Genomic DNA, 27612 nt, shown 5'->3' with positions numbered 1-27612 from the left:
TCACTAGTGGACAACAAAAAGCACTGCAATTGGTGGGATTCAAATCCAGGATCCCTCACAAATTACTTAGAGTTATAACCAACTGGTCTATGGCCATTTGAAGATGGGAAAGGGTGTCTTTTTAAGGCTTTTGCCACTGTGTGTGATTTGCCATGGAATTCATGTACTTTCAATACCCATCATGTGTTGCTCCTCATCTAAAAATCCACCGCAAAGGGGGTCAACTACAATGACACCGTAATTTTAACTCAAAAATCATTTCAAAAACCTCATAAATCTATGTTTTTCCCAAATCTTTTAAGTATCACAAACTATCACAAGACAGTTGGAGTTTGGTAATTTTCTTCACCGATGAACATGCGGGTTAGCGATTAAGGGCATGAGTGAGCGAGAAAGCTTGCATTTGGAAACTAGTACCATGCCCATCATCCAACGAATGAGATATTGATATGCCCAATTATTATCGAAAAAGTGTTCTATTGGGTCAGGAATGATGCCCAGGGATGCCTCCTTACAAGTTACTAGACAAGTGTTCTATTGGGCCTTAAAAGTTATTAGACCCTTTACCTACCCTAAGATTTAAATTTGATAGCATCATCCACACAAGGAAAACATGACGATGATAGTGGGCAACGTAGCAAGCAGAGAGTGGCAGTGGCCCGTAAGGGAGTGGTCGGAGGGGCCCAAAAACCAGAAGATTCTGTGGCCAGCCGACACGTCATCGCTGCTTTTTCGTTTAGTAGTTCCTACCAAACCCGTCTCTCTCTCCATCTCTCTCTCTGTGCGCTCTTTTACAAATCCTCATTTCTCCTCTTAGCCTCATCTGTACACTAGGTCTACCCGCAAACCTCGATCTTTTTTTTTTTTTGATCGCCTGCCTGAACAGGGCTTCCACAAACCCTATTTTATAAGCTTGATCCGAGCGCAGTTATCTTCTGGTTTGATGATTGAAATCCTGGCGTTGTGGTAGCTTCAGAGTGCTGATTCTTTGAGAAGATAAAGGGGAGAGGGCCGGGGAGCTTCGGAAAACAAGCAGCGATGAAGGGGATCTTCAAGTCGAAACCGCGCACACCGGCGGAGCTTGTTCGCGGAACGCGGGAGCTTCTCTCCTATGTAGACACATCGCCTGTATCCCGCGAGGGCAAGAGAGAAGAGAAGGTACTCTGCAATCTCAACATTGCCTTTTGCATTTGACCTGCACGGGCTATGTCGAACATGTGCATACCCTGCCGTACTGTCGATCTACAGACACGGCATGGCTTTTCCCTTTCTGGGTCTGGCAAGAATTCTGGTTTCCTATCCCACATGCCCTACACTAACCATAATTTGTTTAAAAAAATGAAATAAAAAAATCACGGGTTCAATGGAACCTCCCATCAGATTAAGCATATTGCATAATTAATATCAATTATTTTGTTGCAGTAATTAAATGAAGTTGCCTAGAACATTACTATAGTAGTTGTTATGCAGACATAATTTTTTTTTCCCTTTTTAATTTGGGTAATTTTAGATGGCAGAATTGGGGAAAAACATAAGAGATATGAAGGTCATACTTTATGGCAACTCTGAGAGTGAACCTGTCCCAGAGGCTTGTGCACAATTGACTCACGAGTTTTTCCGGGAGAACATAATGAGACTTCTCATTGTGCTACTTCCAAAGCTTGATTTGGAGGTAAACTGTATCAGTATAGTGCCATTTGCTTCTAGTCATGGCGTCACAAGTGTTTAGCCATGCTCGCTATATGCACTGCAGAGAAGCATGATAACGTGTGAGGCTTTTGGCAGACTAGGAAGGATACTACCCAGGTTATTGCAAATCTACAACGTCAGCAGGTGCATTCCCGCCTGATTGCAAGTGACTATCTAGAATCCAATAAAGATCTGCTGGATATACTTGTGGCAGGGTATGCAACATATCTCTCTATCTTCTGGTAGCTCATTCAATGTATGTAGACATGTCATCTTGATAAATCAATGGAGGAGGTAGAGTTGTGTGCTTGAGCTCAGTATGCTGCATATGATTTTAGTTTGTATCTCACTGAACTTTTGTCACTCAGCCCATCAAAACATCACGCAACTCTATTAAAGCGTACATGCATACGAACTCCAGAATATAAGCAACGGGGCAGTGCTCACAGGCCGTTTTGGAAACTGTTCTGCTACAGTATTGAAACCATTTCGGGCAACACTGGTCAAAATTTTGCTTTGGACCTTTCTCATGGGTCTCATGCGAGTATTTATGTACCTGGTTGTGAGAAGTTGAAAACCCAAATCATTTTGCAACTTGAAGGTTTAGATTCAGAAGCATGTTTTTGTTATTCAGGGAAGGTCTAATTGTATTTGCGTGGTGCCACATGCATCAGGCACGTGCAATGCTTACTTTGGCACACGAGAGCTGGTGTAAGGTCATTTGGGAGTAGGATGGAATGCCTGGGAATCAGCTTAGGTGAGTGCTTACCTCTGAAAAGGTATGAAGCAATTCGCCTAAGCAAGGTTGAAACACTGTAGCCAAGCATGTGCAGCAAACTCAAACCAGTTTGGAGCAGATTTTAGACAAGTTGGGGCAGACATGGGTTGGGGGGGAGGCTTTTACAATGTCAGATGTACACTAACAGAGCTTAGAGTGGGTCCTTGGCTGACTCGTCTACGACTCATCTTGGAGTAGGGCTCACAAGGAGCCAGTAACCTATTCAGGTCGTGCACGTGTTGGACATATATGTCAATGTGGCATCCAAGTGCTGGATGTACGTGACATCCCCTTCTGCCTAATTTGATGGAAGTTGCATAGCCTCCAAGTAATGCCGGATAATCTTTGAAAAAATTATTGTCAAGGCACACTGCGTCATGTGTCCCTCGGTTCCAAAACTTCGTGAGGAATTTCGGCCTTTCTCTTCGGTCGGAGCTATGCTTGAAGTGATGTAAGAAGATTTGTTTCGGAACCATAACTTTAGCTTCGTCTATTATGTCTAGTTCTTGTTCATCGTGAACAATGAAGAGAGGAGGTCCTATATAAGGCTTCAACGAACTGAGATGTAACACATCAGGCATGGGGCATTAAAGATCTTGCACAGCTTGGGGGTTAAGTTATGTTAATAAACACAGATGGAGCTCTCCTAATGACAAAATAACTTTCCAATTAGACACTAATCTAAACTAATTAAACATGGTTAATATGACTAATCTAAGGTGGGTGGACCCTAAGAGGGCTCATGATGAGTGAGTAGTGCTAATGAACTCAATTACAATTGGGTTACAAGATCAAAACTTGTACTCATAGAGACTTGAGATTTATGCAAGTACTTGGGTATTACATTGCTTGAAATGGCTCCTTTTATAGGAGTTGTACATGGACTTGGGTTCCTTTACATACAATGTGGGATAATGCCATGTGGCAATTATCCACTCTCTACCACATGGGAGGTAGCTTTAGCTTCATAGAAACCTCGTTGATCTTCTTTAGAATGGAAAAGGGTCCGAAGCTTCGAAACAATAACTTTGGGCATTGCTTGCCTACTTGTTTCAACCTTTGCTTCATAATCCTGAGATATACCCAATCTCCTTCCGAGAAGATCACATCCCTTTTATCCTTGTTGGCTTGTAGAGTATAGGCCTCCTGTGCTTTAGCTAACTTGTCTTTCACAAACTCCAAAATTTGCTAGTAAGACTCCATAAATCTGTTAGCTTCAGGCATTGAGGACGACATCCTGGTCATAAAAGACTGGAGCGGTCTTCCAAAAGTTGACTCATATGGAGTCCTCATTCTTCTGCAAGACCACTCCAATAGCGATGTTACTAGCATCGATGATCACTTGGAATGGGAGCCAAGGTAAATGGTTACTGTGGTGGAAGACTTGTTCTAATGTAGCTCAACGAGGACCTCGAGACACACGTTCTCTCCATTGCTTTTTCCACGCAGTCGCTTTCAAGGCTCAAGCAGTACTAAACAAGGAGCCTCAAGTAATGCAACCTTAAGGTCCTTGAAAGCCTGTAATCCACGAGGGGTTATGTGAATACGTTGCCTTTGAGTCTTGACACCTTTTAACAGATCAGTGAGAGCTACCAAGATGCCAGAAAACTTGTCGATGTGGGTGGAATATGCCTGGCAAACGCCCACAAATGACCAAATATCATAAGCAGTTTTCGGAGTCTCCCAATTTAGGATTTCCGCTACCTTTGTGGAATCTAATCGGATGCTGTCGGCATTGATTATATATCCAAGGTAATGAAGTTTTCATCCAAGTTGCAACCAGTTGATATTGTGTTAATTCTTTCTATCTTTAGTGGTGCATATACCCTATCAACTATCTTTTTGTTATAGTAATTCTTTCTATTTGTTATGATTCTTAGTGCTAGGCTTCATTATGGCTGAGTCTGCTTTGTATCTCCGGATGTCTGACAGAAACTCGGTACACAAACCTCTTTGTATGAATGTATGCTCTTATGTGTGTGCTTGTGTGCGTGGGGTGTGTTGTTGTGAGAGGGCTTGCAGCCCAAGCAAGTGATGTAAGTGGACATGCAGCCGAGACAGATATTATGAGGGGGCATGAAGCCCATGCAACAGATATGAGGGGGCATGGAGTCCGAGGAGATGATGTACATCAACATGTAGCTTGAGCTCAGCCCATTTGAGAGATGCAGAAAATCTTCATGCATTGTCGGTGGTATCTCCACCTTCTAGGTATGTTCCAGCTCGTAGAGTTCCATCCAGAGTAGAGGGTGTTGCACGGGGAATCACCCCTAGACTTGGGCACCGTCACCATCATAGACATGACGAAGAGGATGATGTTTTAGAGTGTCGGGACGCTCGTCGCAGCAAGAAGGCCAAGAGTTCAAGTTAGGGGACAAGGACATCAAATTTGAGAGCTATAATGGAAAGCTGGATACCACCAAGGCACTTGCTTTCATAAGGCAATTTGAAATAGCCTTTTGCACTGAGGACTTTATCGAGAAATCTATGCTCAGGCATGTGGGTATGCATCTTAAAGAGACTGCAAGTAATTGGTGGATGGCAAAGCTTTTGGATAGGATAGTTGGTCATACATGGAGTGCTTTCAAAGAGTAATTCTATGATTTTTTCCCTCTTCCTAACTTCGAAAAGATGTATGAAAGGAATGGCATTGGCTAACACAAGATGAAGGCGAGTCCGTTTCCTCTAGGCTCTTATGTCTCAAAGTTTTGGCGGATTCTTCTCAAGGTCACATCTTTCATGACGATTAGTGAGGAGGAGAAGAAAAGAAAGTTTGAGTCAGGGCTGAAAAGGAGAGCCTTGTAGTGTATCCCCACAACACTCTACAGGAGCTCATATTCAGCTACTATTTCTGAGGAGCTACATGGCAAGGGAGCATCCAAAAGACAAGAATTCAGCTCATACAAGGGAAAATTCAGAGCTGGAAATGAGCAGAAAAAGGGTGGACAGCCACCTAAGTTTATGTCCAATGAGTCCAAGGATGCAAAAGGAGGCTCGGAAAAGAAGCCGAGGGGTAAAAAGGATGATTCTAAGCTGTCTAGACAACACATTTTTGATTGAATGAGAGAGGGAAAGTGCTTCTTATGTGGGAGCACTTAGCAAGGATCACATGTGTAACTCGCGGCGGGTGCCCGGGGGACTAGGGCCTTTGACGCACTTGTTGATACCATCAATGCATATTAAAACATTTAAACATTGCCACAACCTTAACACATATCCATCATCACTTTGTAGAAAACATAAAGCTGGACAAAACATCCACAAATGCTGAAAATGGAGCTTGCACATGTGACACCGCATAGAGGCCGGAATGGGCCGACCCCCCCTTTGAGTATTTTATTATCCAAGGAGAATAATATCATGTACAAGCTTTGAGGGCCTTACTCTCTCCACGGGAGATGCCGGATTATCCATATACAAATGCCATAACACAGCCCAACACGAGGCAACTGAGCCGGAACATAGGCTGTAGAAATGCCGAGCCAACAACATGATCTATATACCTCTATGTGGGTACTGATTCTTCCCCAAAAACCATGGGTCTTCATGCAATAGAGCCTTGCCTTCAGTATTTCTTCGCGATGGAAGCCTCCAAAACAGTCCTCAACAGTCGGTATTCTTCGTGGGCAGCCTTCAAGAGAGAGAGAAAGAGAGTAGCCATCATTAGGGCAGCTTGTAACGGTGGTAGAGGCTAGTGTGCAGCAAGAGAGCCTTCATTAATGAAGAGAGAGGGCTCCAATTTATAGATTTGGGCCTCCCATGAGCTAAAATGGCAAGAGAAGGCTACAATGACAAGTGGAGAGCCACACAATAGCTGAAGTGACAAGTGTGAGGCCACTTGTCTCACTTTGATTAACTTTCTAACAAGTGTCAGGCCACTTGTCTCACTTTGGTCCACTTTCTTGCCACATGTCCCGATCTAAGAGATGGGTCCTTCCATAAACTTTATCTATAAAAATATCCCAACTGGTAGACATTCTGTCATAGGCACTTTGCCAACTCTTGGTATCTGCTCAATTCCAGATGTAAGGACGCGAATAGAATTTCCATCGGAGTTGGGCCAAAAATAGCAACTCTGCTAAATTTTAGGAGTGTGGTCCTTTGTATTCTAGGATAATCCCCCATTCCCAAAGCTTGTACTTTCCAAATATTTAGACATCCTGGAGTCCACCAGACTCCTTTCATACTGGGAAATGTCCAAGCTGGTGACATCCTCCCCAGCTTCTTAAAAGTTATCCGCAACTTTAATCTTCAAGCCATATATTCAAGATATAATCATGTCCCATCAAGTGGGCGAGACGAGACAATCTCAAAATTCCAATGTAACTGAAGAATCCATGTCCCAAAGAAATGGGTGAGACTAAATAAGTCTCCATAATACTAATATCAAAATCATGTCCCAAAATAAATGGGCGAGAATTCCATGGAAGATATGCTAGACACAGGCACAAGAGCCAATTGTGTCTCAATCACCAATATCAATGAGATAATCATATGCCAATGAAAATCACCAACCAGATGCTAAGACACTTAAATACGTGCCATGCACAAGAAACTAGTGCCTCGCACAGAAACATGTGCTATGCACACAAACTGGTGCCATTCAAGAGCACAAACCATGGTGACAGAAAAGCTGGTTCTCCATAGTTCTGGCAACCCTTTCTCCCGATCCCAACAGTTCCCATGTTCTCCCATACAATCCCAACTCTAATCAACAAGCATGGTGTGGAAACAATGAAACACTCACTCCACAATCGCAACACGAATCCACGTGTATGGTGGAGTGTTCATTGAATTGCCCTCTCACAATCCCAACATGAATCCACATGCATGGTGAGATGAACAATGAACCTCTTGGCCTCTGTATGGGGAGATAGTGATTCTAATATGGCATAAAGATAAATAAATAAATCGATGTCCCAAATAAACGGGCGAGACAAAACAGTCCCATAAGTCCAGATATCATAATCCAAGCTCAAAGCACACAAACATGTGTCAATCCACATGACCCTTGGTGTACACATAAGTCCCTTGCCAACCAGGCAGCAGTCCACATGACCCTTGGCATAGACATCATAAGTTCCGTGCCAACCAGGCGTCATGTCCACTTTACCACTTGCACTCCGTGTTGGTACTTTGACCACACACCTTGGAGAGAGGTGGGCTCAAGTAACAACATAAAACAATCACTCGCAGGCATAAATAGCCTGGTGTTCCATAAGCATTTCTGCTACACATAGTTTATAGGCATTTCGGCCACCAACTCACACTACCCTCTCAAGTGCCCATGTTCAACTCCATCTGCTCTCTATTGTTCCACCCAGATATGGTAGAAACAATCTTCAAGAGAGCACGTAGGACAAGAGAACACTACACACAGCATGTTGTGCTCAACACTACTCTCTCAAGTGTCCATGTTCCCTTCCATCTACTCTCTATTGTTCCACCCACACATGGTAGAAACAATCTTTAAGAGAGCACGTAGGACAAGAAAACACTACACACGGCATGTTGTGCTCGACACTACCCTCTGAAGTGTCCATGTTCCCTTCCATCTACTCTCTAAGGTTCCACCCACACATGGTAGAAACAATCTTCAAGAGAGCACGTAGGACAAGAGAACACTACACAGGGTATGTGAACCATGAGTTTCATCCTAGTAAAAGGGAGTCATAAACATAATCCATAAACCTGAGGATGGATCCAAATCCCTAGAAAAGAAGTCCAGGAATCCATAGACCTGTATACCATAATCCTTGTATACCAAAACTCCGTGCTAACTACACACCTTGGAGTAGAGGTGGACTTTATTCATAAAAGCATCATATCCATGAGATATCCAAAGATTTCTTCTCTATAAACTCGGACAAATTCGTCCATAGAAATTGCTTGTGAAGCCCAATATCTATATAAATCTCGTCCAAGAAAGAAATCTCCATAGATATAGTCCATCCCAATAAAGGGAGCCATAAACAATGTTTCCCTGAAACCATTTTAAGGCAAACAACACCACCTTTCTCCTTGCATGGCTATACAAGGGTTAGTGAACATCAAAAACACTTCATAGTAAATAGCCAAAGTACCAACTTTGCAAACTCAAAGTATACTTAGCTTTTCTTTGCCAGGTTGGTCATAAAGCCAAAAGAAATATCTCCTTACCATAACCTTAAGATATCCCGAGATATATCTCCATATAGCTTGCCTGTAAGCTTGATAATATAATCCACAATATCCATATGGAAAGAGTGCTAAACGTGTGCACATAAAGCCAACTCCACACTTCCAAGATAAATTTTGTGAATTCATAAATCCTTAGATCAACAAGCTGTCTACTGCTCATGCTCTTGCTTCATAAGCTATGAAGTGGCTGGCCATGCTTAACAACAATGATGGTAAATGTGGTCCCCACTTGAGATCTTTTCTCTTTCTTATTGATAGAAGGAAGCCTCCGCTTCCAAGAAAGCCTCTGCTCTGATACCAATGTAACTCGCGGCGGGTGCCCGGGGGACTAGGATCTTTGACATACTTCTTGATACCATCAATGCATATAAAAACATTTAAACATTGCCACAACCTTAACACATATCCATCATCACTTTACATAAAACATAAAGCTGGACAAAACATCCACAAATGCTGAAAATGGAGCTTGCACATGTGACAGCGCATAGAGGCCGGAATGGGCGGATCCCCTCCTTGGAGTATTTTATTACCCAAGGAGAATAATATCATGTACAAGCTTTGAGGGCCTTACTCTCCCCACGGGAGATGCCATATTATCCATATACAAATGCCATAACACAGCCCAACACGAGGCAACTGAGCTGGAACATAGGCTGTAGAAATGCCGAGCCAACAACATAATCCATATACCTCCGTGTGGGTACTGATTCTTCCCCAAAAACCACGGGTCTTCATGCAATAGAGCCTTGCCTTCAGTATTTCTTCGCGATGGAAGCCTCGAAAATAGTCCCCAATAGTCGGTATTCTTCATGGGCAGTCTTCAAGAGAGAGAGAAAAAGAGTAGCCATCATTAGGGCAGCCTGTAACGGTGGTAGAGGCTAGTGTGCAGCAAGAGAGCCTTCATTAATGAAGATAGAGGGCTCCAATTTATAGATTTGGGCTCCCATGAGCTAAAATGGCAAGAGAAGGCTACAATGACAAGTGGAGAGCCACACAATAGCTGAAGTGACAAGTGTGAGGCCACTTGTCTCACTTTGATCCACTTTCTAATAAGTGTCAGGCCACTTGTCTCACTTTGGTCAACTTTCTTGCCACATGTCACAATCTAAGAGATGGGTCCTTCCATAAACTTTTATCTCTAAAAATATCCCAACTGGTAGACATTCTGTCATAGGCACTTTGCCAACTGTTGGTATCTGCTCAATTCCAGATGTAATGACGCGAACAAAATTTCCATTGGAGTCGGGCCAAAAATAGCAACTCTCCTAAATTTTAGGAGTGTGGTCCTTTGTATTCTAGGATAATCCCCCATTCCCAAAGCTTGTACTTTCCAAATATTTAGACATCCTGGAGTCCACTAGACTCCTTTCATACTGGGAAATGTCCAGGCTGGTGACAACATGAAATCTCAATGTCCCCATAATCGCAAAAGGAATAATGTGCAGGACGCAAAACCTAGTGTGAATGTTATATCCGATTTTCAGGGTACTACTGCACATGAGCCAAAGAGCTAGATTTTGTGCAAAGCTTGGGGCAAGTGAAAGGATCAAACAGCTTTATTCCTTTTTGATAATGTGTCCACATATAACTTTATTTCCATTCAGATGGCTATTGCTCTTGGGCTAAAGCTCGAGGAATTGGGCATGGACTTTTATGCAAATGTTGCCTTTGAGGGCAAGGAAGTCAAGGTCACTCCCATCATCGGGAAGCTTTGCATACAGATTCAGGGATATTTGGATCATGAAGACTTCCTTGTAGCACCACTTACGAGATGTGATGTGATACTTGTGATGCCATGGCATTATTGTTTGGATCCCAAGATTTTGCACAAAGAGAAGAAAGTTATATTTACTTATAGGGGTAGGGAAGTTTGTATTAATGTGGGTACTATTGAGAGTACCATACCTGTTGTAAGTCACATTTCTATTTCCAAGGCAATAAAGAAATCAGCTTGTTTTTACTTGGTCTTTGTACGTGATAATGTTGAGCATGATGCTGTAAATTCCGTAGATCAAGATAAAGATTGATTTCTTAAGTGATTATGCTGATTCCCTACTTGGACAGTTATCCCTAGAGAGGCCAGAGGATCATTGTATTGACATAATCCTTGGTAGCTCTGCTTTTAACCGACCTCCTTATAGGGTGAGTGCTGCCCAACAGGAGGAAATTATGTCTCAAGTGAATGATTTGCTTGAAAAGGGGTTGATAAGGTTTGGTTCTGCGGCTTATTGTTCTCCAGTTTTACTGGTGCAAAAAAAAGGCTGGGACATACATAATGTGTGTTGATTACAGGGTCCTTAACAAGATTACCATCAAGAATAGGTTTCCGATTCCTCGAATTGATGATATTCTTGATAAACTTAAGGGAGCTGCTTGTTTCAGTCGCATTGATCTTAAGAGTGGCTACCATCAGATTAGAGTGGTACCTCAAGATGTGCACAAAATGGCTTTTAGAACATCCTTTGGGCTATATGAATATTTGGTGGTGCCATTTGGTCTTACAAATGCTCCCACCACTTTTAAAATAGAGTAATGGACATAATTTTTAGACCTCATCGCAAGTTCATAAGAACTTTCTTTGATGATATTATTATCTTTTCAAAGAGTGAGGTTGAGCATAAAGAGCATCTCGCCATTGTTTTTGAAGAGCTTAGGAAACACAAGCTTCTCTCATCAATGGAAAGAAGAGTGAATTTTTTTTGTCGGAGATCCATTATTTGGGGCGTATTGTTTCAAAAGATGGTGTACGCATGGATCCCGCAAAGATTCAAGCTATTAAGGACTAGCTAGAGTATGTCACGTGTCACCAGCTTGGACATTTCCCAGTATGAAAGGGGTCTGGTGGACTCCAGGATGTCTAAATATTTGGAAAGTACAAGCTTTGGGAATGGGGGATTATCCTAGAATACAAAGGACCACACTCCTAAAATTTAGGAGAGTTGCTATTTTTGGCATGACTCTGATGGAAATTCTGTTCGTCATTACATCTGGAATTGAGCAGATACCAAGAGTTGGCAAAGTGCCTATGACAGAATGTCTACCAGTTGGGATATTTTTAGAGAGAAATTTTATGGAAGGACCCATCTCTTAGATTGGGACATGTGGCAAGAAAGTGGACCAAAGTGAGACAAGTGGCCTGACACTTGTTAGAAAGTGGATCAAAGTGAGACAAGTGGCCTCACACTTGTCACTTCAGCTATTGTGTGGCTCTCCACTTGTCATTGTAGCCTTCTCTTGCCATTTTAGCTCATGGGAGGCCCAAATCTATAAATTGGAGCCCTCTCTCTTCATTAATGGAGGCTCTCTTGCTGCACACTAGCCTCTACCACCGTTACAGGCTGCCCTAATGATGGCTACTCTCTTTCTCTCTCTCTTGAAGGCTGCCCATGAAGAATACCGGCTGTTGGGGACTGTTTTGGAGGCTTCCATCGCAAAGAAATACTGAAGGCAAGGTAATTTAATCATTTATTATGATTTCTAGCCATTGTACTTGTTGTATCAGCCTTTGTACCGGCTGTACCAGCTTTTGTACTTGGTATATTGGCTGTACCAGCCACCGTACCTTCTATACCAACCACCGTACTTGTTGTACCAGCCACCGTACCGATTGTACCAATCATTGTACTTGCTGCACCGGCTGAATGGAGAGTTGTCCTTGCTGTACCAGAAGACCCATGGTTTTTGGGGAAGAATCAGTACCCACACGGAAGTATATGGATTTTATTGTTGTCTCGGCATTTCTACAACCACGCTTGGTTGCCTGGTGTTGGGCTATGTTATGGCATTTGTATATGGATAATTTGGCATCTCTCGTGGGGAGAGTAACGCCCTCAAAGCGGGGAGAGTAAGGCCCTCAAAGCTTGTACATGATATTATTCTCCTTGGGTAATAAAGTACTCCAAGGGGGGGGGGGGGGGGGGGGGTCGGCCCATTCTGGCCTCTATGCGGTGTCACACGTGCAAGCTCCATTTTCAGCATTTGTGGATGTTTTGTCCAGCGTTTATGTTTTATGCAAAGTGATGATGGATATGTGTTAAGGTTGTGGCCATGTTTAAATGTTTTAATATGCATTGATGGTATCAAGAAGTGTGTCAAAGGCCCTAGTCCCCTGGGCGCCGCGAGTTTCATTGGTATTAGAGCATAGGTTGGAAGCGGAGGCTTCCTTCTATCAATAAGGAAGAGAAAAGATCTCAAGTGGGGACCACACTTACCATCATTGCTGTTAAGCATGGCCAACCACTTCATGGCTTATGAAGCAAGAGCATGAGCAGTAGACAGCTTGTTGATCTAAGGATTTATGAATTCACAAAATTTATCTTGGAAGTGTGGAGTTGGCTTTATGTGCACACGTTTAGCACTCTTTCCATATGGATATTGTGGATTATATTATCAAGCTTACATGCAAGCTATATGGAGATATATCTCGGGATATCTTAAGGATATGGTGAGGAGATATTTCTTTTGGCTTTATGACCAACTTGGCAAAGAAAAGCTAAGTATACTTTGAGTTTGCAAAGTTGGTGCTTTGGCTATTTACTATGAAGTGTTTTTGATGTTCACTAACCCTTGTATAGCCATGCAAGGAGAAAGGTGGTGTTGTTTGCCTTAAAATGGTTTCAGGGAAACATTGTTTATGGCTCCCTTTATTGGGATGGACTATATCTATGGAGATTTCTTTCTTGGACGAGATTTATATAGATATTGGGCTTCACAAGCAATTTCTATGGACGAATCTGTCCGAGTTTATAGAGAAGAAATCTTTGGATATCTCATGGATATGATGCTTTTATGAATAAAGTCCACCTCTACTCCAAGGTGTGTAGTTAGTACGGAGTTTTGGTATACAAGGATTATGGTATACAGGTCTATGGATTCTTGGACTTCTTTTCTAGGGATTTGGATCCATCCTCAGGTTTATGGATTATGTTTATGACTCCCTTTTACTAGGATGAAACTCATGGTTCACATACCCTGTGTAGTGTTCTCTTGTCCTACGTGCTCTCTTGAAGATTGTTTCTACCATGTGTGGGTGGAACACTAGAGAGTAGATGGAAGGGAACATGGACACTTCAGAGGGTAGTGTCGAGCACAACATGCCGTGTGTAGTGTTCTCTTGTCCTACGTGCTCTCTTGAAGATTGTTTCTACCATATCTGGGTGGAACAATAGAGAGCAGATGGAAGGGAACATGGGCACTTGAGACGGTAATGTGAGTTGGTGGCCGAAATGCCTACAAACTATTAGTGGCCGAAATGCCTATAAACTATGTGTAGCAGAAATGCTTATGGAACACCAGGCTATCTATGCCTGCGAGTGATTGTTTTATCTTGTTACTTGAGCCCACCTCTCATCCAAGGTGTGTGATCAGAGTACCAACACGGAGTGCAAGTGGTAAAGTGGACATGATGCTTGGTTGGCATGGGACTGATGTCTATGCCAAGGGTCATGTGGACCGATGTCTTGTTGGCAGGAGACTTATTTTGTCTTGCCCGTTTACTTGGGACATGGATTATGATATTTGGACTTATGGGACTGATTTGTCTCGCCCATTTACTTGGGACATGATTATGATATCTGGACTTATGGGACTGTTTTGTCTCGCCCATTTATTTGGGACATGGATTTATTTATTTTTAAAAGCCATACTAGAATCCCTATCTCCCCATACAGAGGCCAAGAGGTTCATTGTTCATCTCACCATGCATGTGGATTCATGTTGGGATTGTGAGAGGGCAATTCAATGAACACTCCACCATACACGTAGATTCGTGTTGCGATTGTGGAGTGAGTGTTTCATTGTTTCCACACCATGCTTGTTGATCAGAGTTGGGATTGTATGGGAGAACATGGGAACTGTTGGGATTGGGAGAAAGGATTGCCAGAACTATGGAGAACCAGCTTTTCTGTCACCATGGTTTGTGCTCTTGAATGGCACCAGTTTGTGTGCATAGCACATGCTTCTGTGCGAGGCACTAGTTTCTTGTGCATGGCACTTATTTAAGTGTCTTAGCACCTGGTTGGTGATTTTCATTGGTATATGATTATCTCATTGATGTTGGTGATTGAGACACAATTGGCTCTTGTGCCTGTGTCTAGCATATCTTCCATGGAATTCTCGCCCATTTATTTTGGGACATGATTTTGATATTGGTATTATGGAGACTTATTTAGTCTCACCCATTTCTTTGGGACATGGATTCTTTAGTTATATTGGATTTTTGAGACTGTCTCGTCTCGCCCACTTGATGGGACATGATTATATCTTGAATATATGGCTTGAAGATTAAAGTTGCGGACAACTTTTAAGAAGTTGGGGAGGATGTCACCAGCCTGGACATTTCCCAGTATGAAAGGGGTTTGGTGGACTCCAGGATGTCTAAATATTTGGAAAGTACAAGCTTTGGGAATGGGGGATTATCCGGATTATCCTAGAATACAAAGGACCACACTCCTAAAATTTAGGAGAGTTGCTTTTTTTGGCCCGACTCCGGTGGAAATTCTGTTATGACAGAATGTCTACCAGTTGGGATATTTTTAGAGATAAAGTTTATGGAAGGACCCATCTCTTAGATTCGGACATGTGGCAAGAAAGTGGACCAAAGTGAGACAAGTGGCCTCACTTGTTAGAAAGTGGATCATACTGAGACCATTGGCCTGACACTTGTTAGAAAGCGGATCAAAGTGAGACAAGTGGCCTCACACTTGTCACTTCAGCTATTGTGTGGCTCTCCACTTGTCATTGTAGCCTTCTCTTGCCATTTTAGCTCATGGGAGGCCCAAATCTATAAATTGGAACCCTCTCTCTTCATGAATGGAGGCTCTCTTGGTGCACACTAGCCTCTATGTTGGGGGTAAAGCTCTTGCTGAGCCCCTTGTCACATATGTAAAGTGTGTACATATAAACACACACACACACACACACACATTATTTTTCATGGCCAAATTGGCCCGTGTCCGGCCGGGGAGGCCCGGACACGTGTACCCTAAGTTTTAATAAAACTAAAGTAGTGAGCAAGTGAGAAACATACTCACGTTGAAATCTGCAGCCAGGGAGTCGACTTCTTCTTCTCTTCTCTGTGTGGTGCTCAAACCTACTTGAGCCCTCACACATTCTCACCGACACACTCTTCTCTACACCCTCTGGCCTCTACAAACTGGTATCAGAGCCATCTCCGCTCGTCGTGAGCTCCAGGAACAGGAACAGGCAAATTCGTTTTTGCTGTTTTTTCACTATAATTTTGCAAATTTTTTCCTGAATCGACATTGGAGCTTACGATAAGTGTAAGCAACTTTTCCGCTGTTGTGTAAGAAATTTCGGTGAGATTTTTCAAAAAATTTTTCCATGGCGAGAAATTTCAGTTTTGGGCATTCTTCTTGTAGCTCATTGCTGACCTCTGGGGAAGCTTTCTAGACGCTATTTCAAGTGTTTTTCAAGCTGAAAACAGGAAATTTCAGCAAACATTTGAAAAGGTTTTATAGGGAAAAGCAGGTGACAGGTAGCAGGTGACAGGTAACAGGTGTTATAAGCTGAAAAACAGTAAATTTCAGCAACATGGCTTCATCATCTGAGCTCAAGAATCTCTTTGAGATTCGAAAATTTGATGGGTAGGGCTTTGACTTGTGGAAGGAGCGCATTTTAGGCGTACTCTTTCTGAAAGAGTGTGATACGCCAGTTGAGGGTACAAAACCGGACACAATGTCAGATGCAGATTGGAATAGGCTGAATAAGAAAGCTGTTACGTATATAAAGATGGCTGTGTCAGATGATATTCTGACAGAACTCAAGGGTCTTGATGAAGCTTCTGACATTTGGAAGAAGCTCAAGGCTACTTATGAGAATGCCACGCCAGTTAATCAGGTTCACCTGATGAGGAAGCTGGTGAATATGCAGCTGGATGAATCTAAGTCAGCATCCGAGCATCTGAGTGTGTTTACAGGTATCCTGAGCCAGCTTCAGGACACAGGTCTTCCTCCATTTGATGATAAGCTGAAAGCTATCTTCTTGTTGATGACACTACCCGACTCGTGGGAGACACTAGTTGTCTCATTAAGTAACTCCTCTTCGTTGAGCTATGATGGAGTCAGGGGCTCTATTCTCAATGAAGAAATAAGGAGGAAAACAAGTGGTGAGTCAGGTGGTGCCTACCAGGTTAGAGGTAGAAGCAAGAACGCTGAAGGTTCCTCTAATAGGGCAAGGAGTAAGAGCAAGGGGAAGGAAAAGAAAGACTTTGAGGTTACTTGTTATCAATGTGGAAGAAGGAGCAAGAGAGGAAAAAGGAGTGGCAGGGCAAGAACAAGAAAGATGAGAAGAAGGATGCGAAAGAAAAACCATCCCCTGAGGCTGAAAAAGCCAATGTTGCCTCTAGAAATCGTTATCACTGAGTTGTTAGACACAGAGGACATACTTGTTGCATCAGATTCTGTTGAGTCATGTGCTAGTGATGTCAAATGTGACTTGCACATTGACAGAAAGGATGTCATAGATGCTTTGCTGACCACCCATGATGAGATGCCTCAATCATGGATTGTTGATTCAGGGGCTTTGTTCCATGTAACTCCAAATGTGGATGCGTTTGCCTCGTATACTCCAGGCCCATGCGGTAAAGTGTTCCTTGGGGACAATCATGCATGCGATATAGAGGGCAAAGGGACTATACAGTTGGTCCTTGAGAATGGGCAGGAGCTGTAGGTCCATGATGTCAGATATGTTCCTGGCTTCAAAAAGAGTTTGCTATCAGTGGGTCAGCTGGATGCATGTGGTTTCTCTGCCACATTTGGCAGTGGCATGTGGAAGATGCACAAGGGTGTTATGCTTGTAGCCAAAGGCAGCAAAAGAGGTACACTGTACTACTTGCATTCAAAGGTTATCTCTGGAAAGTGTCTTGCTGTTGCGGATGTGAAGTCTCACATGGAGCTTTGGCACAAGAGGCTTGGTCATATGAGCCACAAGGGCTTACAGGTACTCTCTTCTCTTAAGAGAGTTGATGTAAAGAAATCTCATCTTGATTTTTGTCCTGATTGTATTTTTGGAAAGCAAGTAAAACGTTCTTACTACTCTGGTGTGCGAAGAAAGTCTCAAACACTTGATATCGTTCATTCTGATGTGTGTTCTATGCCTGTGAAAACATATGGTGGTATGAAATATTTTATCACTTTCGTTGGTGATGCATCTCAAAAGTTGTGGGCATATCCCTTGAAACATAAGGATGAGGCCTTAGATGCATTTAAAAGGTACTATGCCTCTAACAAACTCTAGACTTCTCTCAATTTCACTCTACCTCCTGACTTCTACTATTGAACTACTATTGAGGGAACGCGTGGCGCTCTTCCGCCACGCGTTCTAAAAATTAGAACGTGTGGCAGAAGAGCGCTTGTTGCGTGCAGCCGAGCCTGTATGGCCTGGCATGTGCTTCAACTTTTGCAGATCGCACTGTGAAGAGGGGAGCAGATCTTGTGTACATGCACACGTTTGTGTGGGGTTTGTGGGTGTGTGCGTGCGTACGTGTGTATGTGTCTTCTTGTATGTGTGTGTGTATGCCTACCTGTGTGTGTGTGCGCGCCTGCCTATGTATGTGTGTGTTTGTGGGTGTGTGCTGCCTGGTGTGGCCAACTGAGTACGCAAACAGGTAAGAAACTAAAGTGCTTGAGAACTGACAATGGGACAGAGTATGTATCTAAAGCGTTTAACGAGTTTTGTGAGAAGCAGGGAATTAAGAGGGAGCTCACACCTCCTTATAATCCCTCTTCGAATGGGGTGGCCGAGAGGGTAAATCGTACGTTATGTGAGCGAGTCCGTTGCATGCTGTCCACTGCTAATCTCCCTCAGCAATTCTGGGGAGAAGCATTGAAAACCGCGGTTCATATATGCAACAGGTCTCCTAATCGTGCGTTAGAGAATGGCATCCCTGAGGAGGTTTGGTCTGGCAAACCGGCCTCATATGACCATTTGAAAGTGTTTGGCTGTGAAGCATATGTGCTTATTCCAGTAGAGAAGAGGTCCAAGCTTGACAGGAAGTCCATCAAGGGCATCTTCATGGGTTATGGAGATGAAGGAGAAATGGGCTATAGAGTGTGGGATCTTATCTCGAAAGATTATTCGCAGTCGAGATGTAATATTCAATGAGACCAAACTGTTAAATAAGTCTGTTTCATGCAAGGAGGACAAGAAAAGAGTTAAGTTTGAGTCCATTTTGCCACTAGTAGTGACTGAAAATCAGCAAATGGCTGATGAAGAGCCTGTTGTCTTTGAGCCAGAAGATAATGGACAGCCAATAGACATGTATGGCAACATGCAGGGGACTGAAAATCCACCTGCAAATGATGGACAGCCGGCTGAAAATGGGGAAAATCAGCCCCATGATGCTTTGGAAAACATTCCACCTGATGTGGATCCTATGCCTGTCAATGTAGATCATTGGGTGAGGCGGTCAACACGTGTTAGAAGGGCTCCTCAAAGGTTTACGCCTTCTCTTGATTACATTATGCTGTCAGATGAGGGTGAGCCTTTTTCGTATAAGGAAGCCCAATCATGTGATAAACAGAAACAGTGGGAGCTTGCCATACAAGAGGAAATGAAGTCTTTGTTACAAAATGACACTTGGGATTTGGTTTGCTTGCCTAAGGGTAAGAAGGCAATTCCAAACAAATGGGTTTATAAAGTCAAGTGTGTTGATGGAAAACCCAAGTACAAGGCAAGACTTGTAGCAAAAGGGTACAAGCAGGAAGAGGGCATTGACTTCCAGGAAGTGTTCTCTCCTGTTGTGAAAATGACTACTATAAGAGTCTTACTTGCCTTGGTGGCTTCATTGGATCTTGAGCTAGATCAAATGGACGTCAAAACTGCTTTCTTGCATGGTGATATAGAGGAAGAGCTGTATATGAAACAGCCAGAAGGGAAAGAACATCTTGTATGCAAACTTAAAAGGAGTCTCTATGGCTTGAAACAAGCACCCAGACAATGGTACAAAAAGTTTGATGCCTTTATGCTCTCACAAGGTTTTCAACGAAGTGATAGTGATCACTGCTTGTATACCAAGAGGGCTGATGATGACAGTCTCATTATCTTGGTACTTTATGTGGATGATATGTTACTTGCCGCAAAGAGCATTGAAGCTCTGAAACAACTAAAGACACAGCTGAATTCAGTCTTTTCTATGAAAGACTTAGGCAATGCTGAGCACATCTTGGGCATGCGTATCAAAAGGGATAGAAAGAGAAAGCTTCTCTTCTTGTCTCAAGAGAAGTACATTAAAAAGGTACTTGACAGGTTCAATATGTCTAATGCTAAGCCATATGGAGTGCCATTACCTCCTCATGTTAAGCTTAGCAAGAGAGACAGCCCAAAAGATGATGCAAGCATTAATGCTATGCGGGATGTACCGTATGCTTCAGCTTGTGGCTCATTGATGTATGCTATGATCACGACTCGTATGGACATTGCTTATGCAGTGGGAATTGTAAGCAGATACATGGCAAATCCAGGCAAGTCACATTGGGAAGCAGTGAAATGCATCTTACGCTACTTGAAGGGTACAGTGGATAAATGCTTATGCTTTGGTGAAGGGTCCATGCATCTAGAGGGGTATTGTGATGCAGACATGGCAGGTGATATTGATACTCGCAAGTCCACTAGCGGGTATGTGTTTACATTGGCTGGTGGTGCAATTTCATGGTGTTCCAGGCTACAAAGGATAGTTGCACTATCCACTACTGAGGCTGAATATATTTCAGCCACAGAGGCCTCGAAAGAGGCCATTTGGCTTGGCAGACTAGTCACTGAGTTGGGATTGCAGCAGCACATGCCAGTCATCTATTGTGATAGCCAGAGTGCCATTGATCTGGCTAAGAATGCCATGTTCCATGCGCGTACAAAGCACATTGATGTGCACTATCACTTTATCAGACAAGTGATAGACGATGGTCTAGTCACATTGACTAAGATCAAAAACGCAAGAAAATCCCTCAGATGTATTGACAAAGAGCCTCGCCAAGTCATCGCATAAGCATTGCCTTGATTTGGTGGGAGTTAGATGATTCACACACACACACTTCTACAAGATCGCTCAACAAGATCTTTAAGTGGGAGGTTGTTGGGGATAAAGCTCTTGCTGAGCCCCTTGTCACATATGTAAAGTGTGTACATATAAACACACACACACACACACACACACACACACACACACACACACACATTATTTTACATGGCCAAATTGGCCCGTGTCCGGCCAGGGACGCCCGGACACATGTGTACCCTAAGTTTATCATTGATCGCTTTAGCACATAGGCACACTTTATTCCTGTGAGGAAAACAATCAAGCCAGAGCACATGGCAAAGTTATTCTTGGCTCAGATTTTCGAACAGCATGGCATGCGTAACTTGGTTGAACACAATGCTAATCAATATACTTAAATACACTAAGATTTGATGGACACATGCTCAATACAAGAAGTAATTTGCTGAATTGACAAGAGACACACAATGAGCCGGTAACGGCCGGCTCCTCCCTCAAATAAAGTATATTGATCTTGGGAGAATCAAGTACATAGTGTCATGGGCGTTTCTGACGAGATTTCCATACCAATGCATATGAATACAGTATTGCATACAAGTGGTTGTCGATGTAGACTTGCGACGCACACTACCCTCTCAAGTGCCTATGTTCCCTACTATCTGCTCTCTATTGTTCCACCAACACATGGTAGCAACAATTTGCAAGAGAGCACGTAGTGTAACGGGAGGCGGACGCGTGTATTGGAATCGTATAAATGTGAACAAGATTCTGAGCACTTAACACTTGAGCATTACAACCACAAAGCTGAAAATGACAGTACACCACATAAAGGGGCCGATGATAGGCTGACCCCCCCCCTTTAGGTTATATTACCAAAAGAGTCTACAAAGTACAAGATTACGGGTGCCTGGGGATTCACCACCAGCCTACACCTGATTCTTCCAAATACATTATGAATGAATACATTTCAAACAAGAGAATCTGTAGGTACATCCGCCCTACACACAGGTACATCTGCCCTGCACAAGCCTCTTCACAGGTACATCCGCCCTGCACAAGAGTATCACAATCCTCATAGGTACTCCGCCCTGCACAAGATGTAAATGGATCTTTAGGCCCTGTTTCCACGCGAGAAACTGATCCAGAAACCTGTATTCTCCGCGAGCAAGTGTCCCCAATGCTTGCCCTAAGCACATGCTATACCAGGAATCCTTGAGACACATCCATGCTCACATATTCCATTGCTGTCCGGCCTGTTTTGTGCAATAACCAGTCCAAAACAGCAACTTTCTGTCGCGAGAAATCCACCTGTAAAGGGTCCTACAGCCCTGTGGAGGTCCCTAGAGCTGTCCTGTAACACCTGTAACCAGCCCAAAACTCACAATAACCAGAAATTGCAGGTCTGAAATTTACCAACCCAGCCCTTTAGAAGAGTGTGGGGATCGTTGTCCAAGCTTGTGTGAGTCCGGGAAGCAAGCAACCAGCCCTGTAGCAACTCCCAAAGCTCCAACCAGCTCTCCAATATGTTGAATAAATGAGTAAAACAGCCCAAAAGGGCCTCTTGAGGGAGGCGCCTTTTTCAGGTGCCACCTCAGGGGCCTGGTGGGTACACATGCTGGCTGACGTGTGTCCCCATAAGGTGTCCAGGTAGGTGTCCAGCCCATAGTGCTCCATTTGTCCTGTTTCTATAAGTTTAGGTCCAACCAAATGGGAAATGGCCATAAGCTGTCCGGACTTCATTAATTTTGGTCCAACCAAATGCGAACGCATTATAAGTTGTCCGGCCACTTATTAAAAATGAGTGTGGACCTGCAAACCAATAAACCTTAGTAGTAAATGAAGTAAGCTGTAAATTGAGTGTGGACGCACTTACCACCTGCAAACCCATAAGCCCACAGTTTTAGGCTTAAACAGGAGTGCACACACGTGTCCACAAGGTGCCCGGCGTCTCCGGTCCCTACAAGCCAAAATAACAAGCATTGTCCAGGTAGCAAGACAATGTCACACAAAGTAAAATAAAGTTATGGCATGCATCATTTATGCATTGTGCACATGTAAACTTGGAGAACCACCTATCATCATTCTTGTACTTGAAAATATTCCGCCTGCCATTATAACACACCATGTGTGCATGGCCGGAATCCACACGGGCACCGCCCGAAAGTCCACAAATGTCCTGCCATGTCCTTGGACTCATATGCATCCACTCATATGATCCATACACATGCCCAGGTATAATACATACATGCATCCGCATGTTTCTAGGCCTGACACGCATCCGCATGTCCCTAGAATATAGGGGTTTGTGACATTCCCCCCCGGCTTCTAATCAGTTGACCGCAACTGAAAAGCCTCCAGATAGGCCTTCAAAAGATCTAGGTAATCCTCGAAGTAGGCCTCATCCATCCATTTCGCATCCAAAGCTGAATAATTCTTGAACTTCACAAGGTACCTACGAACAAGTTTGCCTCCTGCAAGCTTTCGTTCCTTGTGAAAAACAATCTGTTCAGGTTGAAGAATCTCTTTCAGCTCATCCACCTCGGGTGGGTCTTCCAAAACCGGCGCAAACGGTGTCGGTCCCACATAAGGCCTCAATAGGCTCACATGAAAAGCATTATGCATGTTCCAATGATCTGGGAGTATAAGCCGAAATGCAACATCATTGATCTTCTCCAAGATCTAAAAAGGTCCATAGTACCTGTTGGAAAGCTTAGGGTACTTTCCCTCTTTCCCTGGCCTCTTCTGAAGGCGTGCCTTTTCAAATTTCAACAAGACTCAATCACCTTGTTTGAATTGTACATCCCTTCTATGCTTATCAGCTGCCTTTTTATTCTTGGTTTGAGACCTCTCTATGGTTGTCCGTACCTGTGCAAATGCAGTATCCAAGTCTCTGACATACTCATCTGATGCAAAAATCTCATCCTTTGTACGAAGGATGGGTGGTAGTACCACCTTGCCATAGATAATCTCAAAGGGCGCCTTGCCCGTAGAAGTATGTACCGTATTGTTGTAGGCAAACTCCACAAGTGGTAAATACTTCTCCCAATCCGATTTGCGGTCGGATACATAAGATTTTAGCAAGTCGAGGACGGCTGAATTTGCTATTTCACTTTGCCCATCTGTCTGTGGATGGTAAGCCGATGAGAAGTTCAGCTTTGTACCCATATTGTCAAACAATGCGTGCCAAAATAAGCTTGTGGTTCTAGGATCTCTATCCCCCACAATAGATTTAGGCATGCCATGGTGTTTGAATATCTGTGCCAAAAACATCCTAGCCATATGATCTGGCTTTATTGTCTTGCGCACAGGAATAAAATGTGCCTGCTTGCTGAACCTATCAATGATGGTCCAAATAGCATCATTTCCCTGTGGCGTCCTTGGCAAATCCATAATGAAATCCATAGCAATGCTTTCCCATGGTTCATTTGGTATAGGCAAAGGCTGAAGCAATCCAGGTGCTTTATGTCGGTCAAACTTGACCTTTTGACATACCATACATTCACGTACATATGCTTCAATATCCTTGCGAATATCTGGCCAAAAGAAATACCTCTCCAAAGCTTGTGCTGTGGCCAAAATGCCTCTATGACCTGCATATGGAGGAGCATGGCACTCATCCATAACCTTATGGCGAAGGTTCTTTACCACACACATACGATTTTGCATCATGAGATATCCATCTCTTATGACATAAGATGAGACAGCAATACCCTCTTGCAAATCAGCCCATACATGTGCAAAATCCTCATCCAGATGATAAGTATTACGCATATCCGATAAGTCCTCATGGTATGCAACTGGAATAGCATGAACCTGTGGTCGTCTAGATAAGGCATCTGCCACCACATTCTTTTTCCCTGGAGTGTGTAAAATCTGAAAATGAAACATTGAGAGGAAATTTGCCCATCTCATATGCTTCTCTGAGAGCTTACTTTGAGTCAAAAAGTATCTCAAACTTTGATGATCAGTTTTGACCATAAAATCAGTCCCTAAAAGATAGTGTTTCCAAATAGTAAGGGCATGAATTACAGCCAACAACTCCTCCTCATAAACCTGTAAGTGAAGCTTTGCATGTTGCAAGCGTCTGCTCTCATAGGCAATGGCATGTCCTTCTTGGTTCAAAACAGCCCCTATGCAGTCCCCACATGCATCACATTCCACCACAAAAGGTTTGTGCAAATCCGGAATAATGAGTACCGGTCCCGAGATGTTTGCACTCTTCAACTTTTGAAAGGCATCTCTCTCTTCTTGTGTCCATTTAAAGATTGCTTTCTTCTTCGTTAACTCATGTAACGGAGCGGCAATGAAAGCAAAATGCTTGACGAACCTCCTGTAGTAAGCACATAAACCAAGGAAGCTCTTCACTTCATGGACTGATTTCAGCTCTGGCCATTCTTGCATGGTTGTATCTTCGCGGGATCCATGCGCACACCATCCTTTGATACAATGTGACCAAGATAGTGAATCTCTAGGAGAAAGAATTCACTCTTTTTTGCATTTATGTAGAGCTGATTTTCCTTAAGCTCTTTAAACACAATAGCCAGGTGACCACGATGTTGGGCTTCATTCTTTGAGAATACAATAATGTCATCAAAGAATATACCCGTTAACTTTCTATGCTTTCTGAACACCCTGTCCATCATCTTGTTGAAGGTAGCGGGTGCATTTGTAAGACCAAAAGGCACCACCAAAAACTCATAAGGACCAAAGGCTGTCCTAAATGCAGTCTTGTGTACATCTTGAGGTGCCACTCTCACTTGATGATACCCACTCTTGAGGTCTATTCGGCTGAAACATGCCGAACCTTCAAGCTTGTCTAAGATGTCATCAATGCGCGGAATCAGAAGCCGATTCTTGATGGTTATCTTATTGAGGGCACGGTAATCAACACACATCCTGTAAGTACCATCCTTCTTTTGAACAAGAAGTACCGGCGAGCAATATGGCGAGGAACTAGGCCGAATCAAACCCTTTTCCAAAAGTTCATTCACCTGTGCCATAATCTCTTCTTGTTGACTAGCACTCACCCTGTATGGTGGCCTATTAGGTGGAGAGCTACCGGGAATTAGATCTATGCAATGATCTTCCGGCCTCTTGGGTGGCAACCTTGCTGGCAAAGCATTCGCAAAACAATCTTTGAACTCATTCAAAAAGTTAAGCTTGTCTTGATCTAATGTACTAACATCAACACTAGAATGTTCAATGGTATCACGTACAAAAACCAAGTAAGAACAAGCTGATTTCTTTATTGCCTTATTAATTTGTACATGGCTTACAAGAGGTATGGTACTTCCAGTAGTACCAGCATCTATAGAGTGCTTACGGCCTCTATGTACAAAGCTGATTTTCTTCTCTTTGTAAGCCTTAATAGGCTCTAAACGGGATGCCAGGGCATCCCCAACAAAACATCACAACCTGGAAGAGGAGCCACTAAAAAGCTCTCATGGTCGAGGTAGTCCTGTATATGTACACGGAGCTTACCAACGACCGGAGTTACATCAACCTGTTTGCCCTCAAAGGCGGCATCTGCATTCATTTGCATTCCCATGTCTTCCACATTGAGACCTATGGCAGCAGCCATCTGTACGGATATAAAGTTATCTGTGGAAGCATCATCAAAAAGAAACAAAGCGGGCTGATCCTTCAATTTGCCCCAAGCCTTGCATATGACTCTACTCTTAGGCTCATGCCCTGTATTACCCTGCACATCGGGTACAACATTCACAAGAGGCTTTTCCACATTAGGCTCAGCATTCTTAGGATTCTGTGGGCATTTAGGATATATATGATCTTTACTGCCACACTTAAAGCATTTTCCAGCCTTCCTGTACTCTTCCAATTGCTGTTTTGAGAGCCCAAAATTGTGGCGTTTACCCCCCTGGCTTCTTTTCGGAGTCATCCTTTGCATCTCGGCCATCTTTGGGAGCATTCTTAGGTGGCTGTCCACCCTTTTTCTGGTCATAACCAGCCCTGAATTTGCTCTTGTTTTGACCTGCAAATGGCTTATTTGTGGGTGCTTTCATGTGCAAGTTCTCCGCAATCATGGCTGAGTGTATAAGCTCTTGTATGGTCTTATTTGGGTACACTCCCAAGCTTTGTTGGATGATGTGATGGAGCCCCGATTCAAACTTTCTCTTCTTCTCGTCCTCTCCAATCTTCATGAAGGGAGTAACCTTGAGAAGGACTTTCCAAAACTTTACTATGTCTCTCCAATCTTCATGAAGGGAGTAACCTTGAGAAGGACTTTCCTAAACTTTGCTATGTATGAAGCAACGGACTCTCCCTCATCTTGGGACAGCCAATCCCACTCCTTGCGTACATCCTTTGCAAAGTTTGGTGGTAAGAATTGATCATAAAACTGAATTTTGAAAGAAGACCAAGTTGGGGCAGCACTACCATCAAGTATTTTTGCAAGCCACCAATCACTTGCCGTATCCTTGAGATGCATTCCCACATGCCTGAGCATAGACTTTTTCGAAAAGTTTTCATTGCAAAAAGCTATCTCAAACTGTCTAATGAAAGCAAGTGCTTTGGTAGAGTCCATCCGTCCCTGAAAGTTTTCAAACTTTACATCCTTGTCACTGGACTTGAACTCTCGAGGCTTCTTCCTTCTATGTGCATCCCTATGTACATCCTGTTCATCTCCATGGTGATGATGCCGTGATGAAGATTCACGATCCCTCTTCGTTCTCTCTTGAGCCACACTCTTCGAATGAGTGGAAAGCTCAACACGAGAACGGATATGTCTTCTTGGAGCAAAGCGGGAATGAGTAGAGGATCCCTCATCCTTACTCTTCTCTTGACCTGCATCAAGCCTAGCACCAGGGACTCTTGTCCTTTCAGCATTTGGCACTTGCTGTGTTCTTCCTGCTTGTTGTGCATCATGTGCACCATCACGGGCAGCCATGAGGGGTGGCTTCTTGAAAGCCAATCTACCATCTGCTTCGGTGTA

At 43.4% G+C, this 27612-nt stretch overlaps 1 protein-coding gene across 3 annotated transcripts in view; it reads left to right on the top strand.

Moving 5' to 3' along the window:
• The first annotated feature begins 762 nt into the window (after window positions 1–762).
• The window catches only part of LOC147622494 (putative MO25-like protein At5g47540), a 50394-nt gene continuing 23544 nt past the window's right edge, over window positions 763–27612 (top strand). The window contains exons 1-4 of one of the 3 annotated variants that reach the window (XM_086822068.1): window positions 768–834; window positions 977–1158; window positions 1511–1672; window positions 1786–1904. In XM_086822068.1, the coding sequence (XP_086678194.1) occupies window positions 1039–1158; window positions 1511–1672; window positions 1786–1904 (401 nt within the window). In that variant the 5' untranslated portion in view covers window positions 768–834; window positions 977–1038. Of the gene's footprint in view, window positions 1159–1510; window positions 1673–1785; window positions 1905–27612 lie in introns of all 3 variants that reach the window. The other 2 variants (XM_086822067.1, XM_086822069.1) reach the window with 2 other exon arrangements.

This window comes from Cibotium barometz, chromosome 28 (assembly GCF_041138505.1).
Source record: "Cibotium barometz isolate CiBa-2024 chromosome 28, ASM4113850v1, whole genome shotgun sequence".
NCBI lineage: Eukaryota > Viridiplantae > Streptophyta > Polypodiopsida > Cyatheales > Cibotiaceae > Cibotium > Cibotium barometz.
This window is presented reverse-complemented; position numbering and strand designations above follow the sequence as displayed.